The 5656-nt window shown below is 52.2% G+C and overlaps 1 protein-coding gene across 1 annotated transcript; it reads left to right on the top strand.

The window, feature by feature from the left end:
• Nucleotides 1-3009: 3009 nt before the first annotated feature.
• LOC114063391 (tRNA-splicing endonuclease subunit Sen54-like) lies at nt 3010-5221 on the top strand. Its single transcript, XM_027895626.1, has 5 exons — nt 3010-3021; nt 3436-3527; nt 3674-3832; nt 4895-4958; nt 5100-5221. The coding sequence occupies exons 1-5, from the start codon at nt 3010-3012 to the stop codon at nt 5214-5216; spliced, it is 444 nt and encodes a 147-aa protein (XP_027751427.1). The 3' UTR covers nt 5217-5221.
• The last annotated feature ends 435 nt before the right edge of the window (nt 5222-5656 follow it).

The following is a 5656-nucleotide window of genomic DNA, read 5'->3' as shown; positions in this document are numbered from 1 at the left end:
CCATGTTCTACTGTAAGAAGTTTAAGTTGCCTGTATGATACTCTGGGAGCTCAGACTCGGGATGTTTTCCATTATAATATAATTAAGTATAATATTAATTAGACAGCTGTATGCTGGAGTACAGCTAACCTGTGATAACAGGTTTGTTGGACTGCAATGATATGAGCAGAGCTGAGGAACTGTGATAACACCACATGTTCTACAGTGCACACAAGAATTGAAGGACTTGCCATCTTCAGGGAGTTTCATGGACTCACAGAATGGTTTGAGTTCGGAGGGGCCTTAAAAATCATCTTATCTCAACCCCCCTGCCATGGGCAGGGACACCTTCCACTAGACCAGGTTGCTCAGAGCCCCATCCAACCTGGCCTTGAACATTTGTAACACCTTTTTCTGTCCCAAATCACTTAATGCATCTACACACAAACCCTCCTGGTATCAAGACCTGCTCCACGGGCTGCAAGTTTAAATGGATGGGCCATGTCATCCATCTCAGACACCATTTTCCAAGTGTTACTCGTTGGCAAATACATGAAGTCTGAGCCACAAACAGCTGAGGCACAGCTGGTTTTTGCAGAATTACTGAAATATTTCCAAACATCACGCCAGGAACTGCAGGAGCTGTTAACGGAGGGATTAAAGCAGGTAGCTGTACCTGGCAGAGCTGTTCAGCTCCAGCACAGAGCACACAATTCCCACCTGGCTATGCCTCATGTGCTACACAAAACTAGAAAAACAATCCCAAGGCCAAACTTTCCTCTGCTTTCTCAAAAAATACTGAGACTATTTACTCTAAGTTCATCCAGGAGTTAACCACAAGGAACTTGTGAATATAGGGACTGCAACAACATGACTTGGACACAACAGAAAAGGACTGGAAGGATTTAAAACCATCCCCACACACTACAGCTCCCCTCTGCTTGCCCCTGGAACAGAGTCAGGAACAGGAAGGAGGGTCAAGAACAGGCTGGCTTGTTCAAAAGAGACAGCCAGCCCACATTTTTAGTCCTGAGAATCTTTTTTCCACTTTACTACCATTTTTTTTCCCTCCCATAGAGAAAAAAATGACACAAAAACAAAAAAAAAAAAAAAAAAAAAAAAAAAAAAAAAAAAAAAAAAAAAAAAAAAAAAAAAAAAAAAAAAAAAGAGCTGTGGGCAAACCCACCACACTTACCTGCTCCAAGAGCCCAGCACTGGTTTATTCACTGTTGTGTCTCTCCAGTCAAATCAAACCCTTTCTTCCTTGGGGTGAGGGCACTGAGGAGCTGCTTTGGCCTCCACCATCAGCTTCCTCCACGGCTGCTTTGGGAGCTGTACATGCCACCCAGACAGCAAGAGCTGGATCCTGGAGCCACACAACCCACGCTTTTCCTCCCTGGTAGTCTCCAGGCTTACAGGCACACATCCATCCCTGTTTGAGCTCCCAGGACCCCCTGAGCAGACCATTCACTCAAAAAGCCACTGCTCAGCTCTGTAACCATTATTTTAGCTCCACAAATAGTCACTGCAGAGAGCCCAGGACAGTCTCCATCAGCTGCTCCACTCAAACTGCATTAGGGTTCTACCCCATGCAAACAAAGACCCCTAATCTAACAAAAGAAACCCACTGAGCTGACCACAGTCACGGTTTCAAAGCAGTTATACAGAAACTTAACACTAAAACTCCTAACCCAAATGCAGAAGAACATCTAAAGGAAAAAAAAAGGGGGGCTCCCCCTCACCCTCCATTTATAAGAAGAGAATGGGAAGTGCAGCCCCCCAGGACCACCCACACCCAGCTGATGACACTCAGAATTAGGGCTGATAAGAGGATTCAGCTGGGGAGAACATGAGTCCCACCATGAACAAGGCTCTGCTGGTGCTCCTGAGAGGAACAGGATGTCCCCCCACCACATGACAGCTAAAATCCCAGTATTGAAAAGAAACACAGACCGAGATTAGTCTTGACATTTCTGGGGCTTGTAATCACAGTGGGTGACAAAAGAAAATTCTGGATCAGAGCCTTTCCCTGAGCAATTTAAACACATCTATTTTAAGGGAAGGCTGAGTTAAACAAAGGGGTGACAGCCTGAAAGCTGAAAGCCACAGGATGTGGAGTCCTGGGATTATATGATAATTAGGCAGCCCAAGTAGTCTCCTAGATATGTGATTTTTTAGGAAATCAAGGTGGAAAAGTGCTGCCACTGCTGCCCCTTGCACTGTCTGTGTGTCCTTGTCCCTTGTGTCCCCCCCATGCTGCAGAGGGGCGCTGCTGGCCAAAATCACCTGACCTCCTTGAAGGGTGAAGGCTCAGTTCAGGAGGAGGAAATAATCAGGCAGGGGGTGAAAATTAAACCACACAGTGGAAAATCGACAGGAATGGCTTTTGCATTCATCTGCCTATGCTGGCATCTTGTCAAAGGGCTTTTATTGGGAAACCACGGCTGGAACCAGGGACTCCGGTGGGGGGAAAGCTGTGTTTTTCCTGCTTGAGGCTCAGTGCCTCCTGTGAGTTATCCCACAGCAACAGGAGACGGGTTTGAGGTGAAACTTGAACTTTTGGTGCGTTTCCCCGTCCCATATGTTCATGCCTCCCCCAAGCAGCAAATCCAGCCGTGTCAGCAGAAGCACGGGGCCGTGGTGCAGGGAATTCTCGTGCTTCCCAGCCCAGCCGGACTGGTACACGCTCCAGGCAGCCTGATGGCACCGGCACCGCTGGAGCTTGAGCCAGGAGGAGCAGTGACACCCACTGAAGGGAGAATCCTCCTTCCCCAGCACCTCTGCTTCTGCTCCGGGGGCTGTAGCACATGGGAGAGAGCTCAGCCCAGCCCGGCGGGCTCCGGGAGGAGAGGCTGGGGCTGCCCCGTGCGGGATGCAGCCACTTCCAGATGCTTCTGGTTGGTTCCACATGGCTCGAACAGCCCCACGGCAGGGCACGGCTGAGCCCATCAGTGATGCTGATGATGCCTCTGTGGAAATGCCTTGAAGAAAGGGCAAAATGCAGTGAGGGGAGAGAGTGTGACAGCCCGGATGAGGAGCATGGTCAGGGGGAAGAAGAGCTGGTCCAGGTGCTGGAGTGCTCCCTGAAGTCACAAATGGTGCAGATATCCAAGTCTGTGTCTAACACTAATTGTAAACATATTCTCTCTTTTTTTTTTTTTTTTTTTTAAACTTAAATCCAGCCTGTTTTACCCACGTGGGTTATCGGTGAGCGATCCCGCTGCCTTTATCCCAACCCACGAGCCGCTTCGCCTCCCCTTCTCCCCATCGCTGGTGCGGAGCCGTAACCCAGGGCAGCTCAGCCCAGTGCGTCTGGGTCAGAGTCCCGGGGCAAAACTCCCCGCACACCCCCGGAGCCCTCCCCGGTGCCGGGTGTCCCATTCCCTTCCCCGTTTCCCACCGCGCTCCCGGTCTCTTTTCCCGGTGCCCGCCGCTCTCGGTCCTCCGCGCCGCCAGGGGGCGCGCTGGCGCCTGCGGCGCTCCGAGGGCGCTCGTGCCCGGCGGCGGAAGGACGAGCCGATGGAGCCCGGCGGGTCCCGCCGCCTCAGGTGGGACGGGCGGGGGCACCGGGGCGGCCTGGGAGGCACCAGGGGGACCCGCAGACCGGGGGGGCACCGGGGGTGGCCAGGCTGGGCGGCCGCAGCGGGGTGTCGGGCTCCCTCCGCTCACAGCCCCCTCTCCTCTCCCCCCTCAGCACGGAGGAGCGGCCGGCGGGTGGCGGCCCCCAGGCCCCGCGGTGCCCCCGCGGGCAGAAGGATTTCTTCCCTGACGGCTCGGCCCGCCAGGCCGAGAGGCTGCGGCGGTGCTGCGAGGAGCAGTGGTGGGCGCTGTCCGAGGAGCGCCTGGAGCGGCCGTAAGTGCGGCCCTGGGGCTGGGCATGGCTGGGTCCCCTGCAGGGGTGATGCATGGGGGGCAGAGCTCAGTTCCGGGGTTATTATCAGCAGGATCGAGCTGCTATTCAGCAAGGAGGTGTTAGTTAAAACAGTAAGGGCCCCCTCAGTTCCGCACACAGCTTTGCCCGGTTGGAGCAGCAGCAGCAATGGGACACAGCCTGGCTGTTGCTGCAGGAGCAGAGGGACACCCTGGCACACCTGTGGCTGTTCAGAAAGTTCCTCAAGGGGTTTCTGTCTTTCACGGGTGTGTGTATAATCCTGTAGGCCTTTGCAGACAGCAGCCACTGTCCTCTTGGGCATGGTCTGAGTTACAGAGCACCTTGTTGATGCTCCTGTGTGGCCCTGTGCTGATTTATCTGGCTCTCAGTGTCCCTGGTTTACCAGTTTTGGTGGTTTCAACAACACTCCTGCCAGTCTCTGGAGCTTATCACTCCTTGGGAGATGTTCACACACTGCCTCTCAACACACACTTTCTTAGTTTGGCCTGCAGCTATTAGTTTTTCCTTATGAAAAGTTTCTCGCATCCCGTGGGTGAGGTACAGCAATTTGAGTGTGTCTTGGCAGCAGCTGAACGATTGCATAATACAGAGTCACAGAATGGTTTGGGTTGGAAGGGACCTTAAAAATCATCTCCTTCCACCCTCTGCCATGGGCAGGGCCACCTTTCACTAGCCCGGGTTGCTCCAAGCCTCATCCAACCTGACCCTGGACACTTCCAGGGATGGGCAACCTGTGCCAGGGCCTCAGTATCCATATATCCTGGCTTAGGCCATGCATCTCCAGCAGGCTGCTGTAGCCTATGGACATGCATCTGTGATGCTGACTGAAGGCACTTTTAACTCGTTGGTGATGATAAAGCCTTCCAGATCCAGGGAATGATGTCTTTCTGACGTCTCCCCCTGTAAAAATTCCACCTGTGACTTTGCTGCCTTTTGACACCTTCCTGAGCTCATTGTGTTGCTACCCTAGGAGCTGATTGTAGGACACACCAGTGGTAACAAACTAATCTTTAACTTTCTCAGGGGCAATCGGGTGAAAGCTGAGTGGAAGCCAGGACAGGGCATCGTGGAGCTGCTGTCCCCTGCGGTGAGTTGCTACAGAATGTACTCAGAGTCCTCACATCCTGCTGCCTCACAGATTCCTTAATTTGCTTTTTGAAATGAGAGGGAGCCTGGCTGTCTGCAGGGAGCAGCCAGAGCCCATCAGGAATTTGTGCTTCTGTTGCAGGGGAAGTTCTGGCACACCATGGGGTTCTCGGAGCGAGGCAAACAGTGCTTGCAGCCTGAGGAAGCTCTGTACCTGCTGGAGTGTGTAAGTAGCATGGGGGCATTGGGTCCTTACTGAGTGTTTGGAGGAGCTGTAGCAGCTGATAAACACCTGGTTTTCTCAAGGAGTTATCCCTTTCAGCGTGTTTTCACGGAGTCATCCCTTGTACCCTGGAGCAGCCTCTGTGTCACTGGCAGTGTAGTTGGATTGGTGGTCAGTTTATTCAGCTGGTGTCACATTTAACTCACTTAAGCAGAGATCTTTGGGGTTGCTGCTTGGGATTTCTTCCCAGTATACATGGCAGAGAGAAATTTATATATAACATAAAAAAATTTGCATGTGGCAGACAGAGGAGTGAGACCACGTTGTGATCAGTGCTCCCCTGCTTGCAGAAATACTGCTTAGGGTTCACTTGGACTTCTTTGCTGTAGAGAGTGGTTTTTTGTCTCTCCAGCAAAGCCTTTTATCAGTAGAATAGGTGCATTGATATAAAGGGGAACTTTTATCCCCTAGCAAAA

Source organism: Empidonax traillii, unplaced genomic scaffold, assembly GCF_003031625.1.
Source record: "Empidonax traillii isolate 1590-97213 ecotype Southwest subspecies unplaced genomic scaffold, ASM303162v1 scaffold462:size771534, whole genome shotgun sequence".
NCBI lineage: Eukaryota > Metazoa > Chordata > Aves > Passeriformes > Tyrannidae > Empidonax > Empidonax traillii.
Note: the sequence above shows the minus strand (reverse complement) of the source record. Positions and strands in the feature narration are given on the sequence as shown.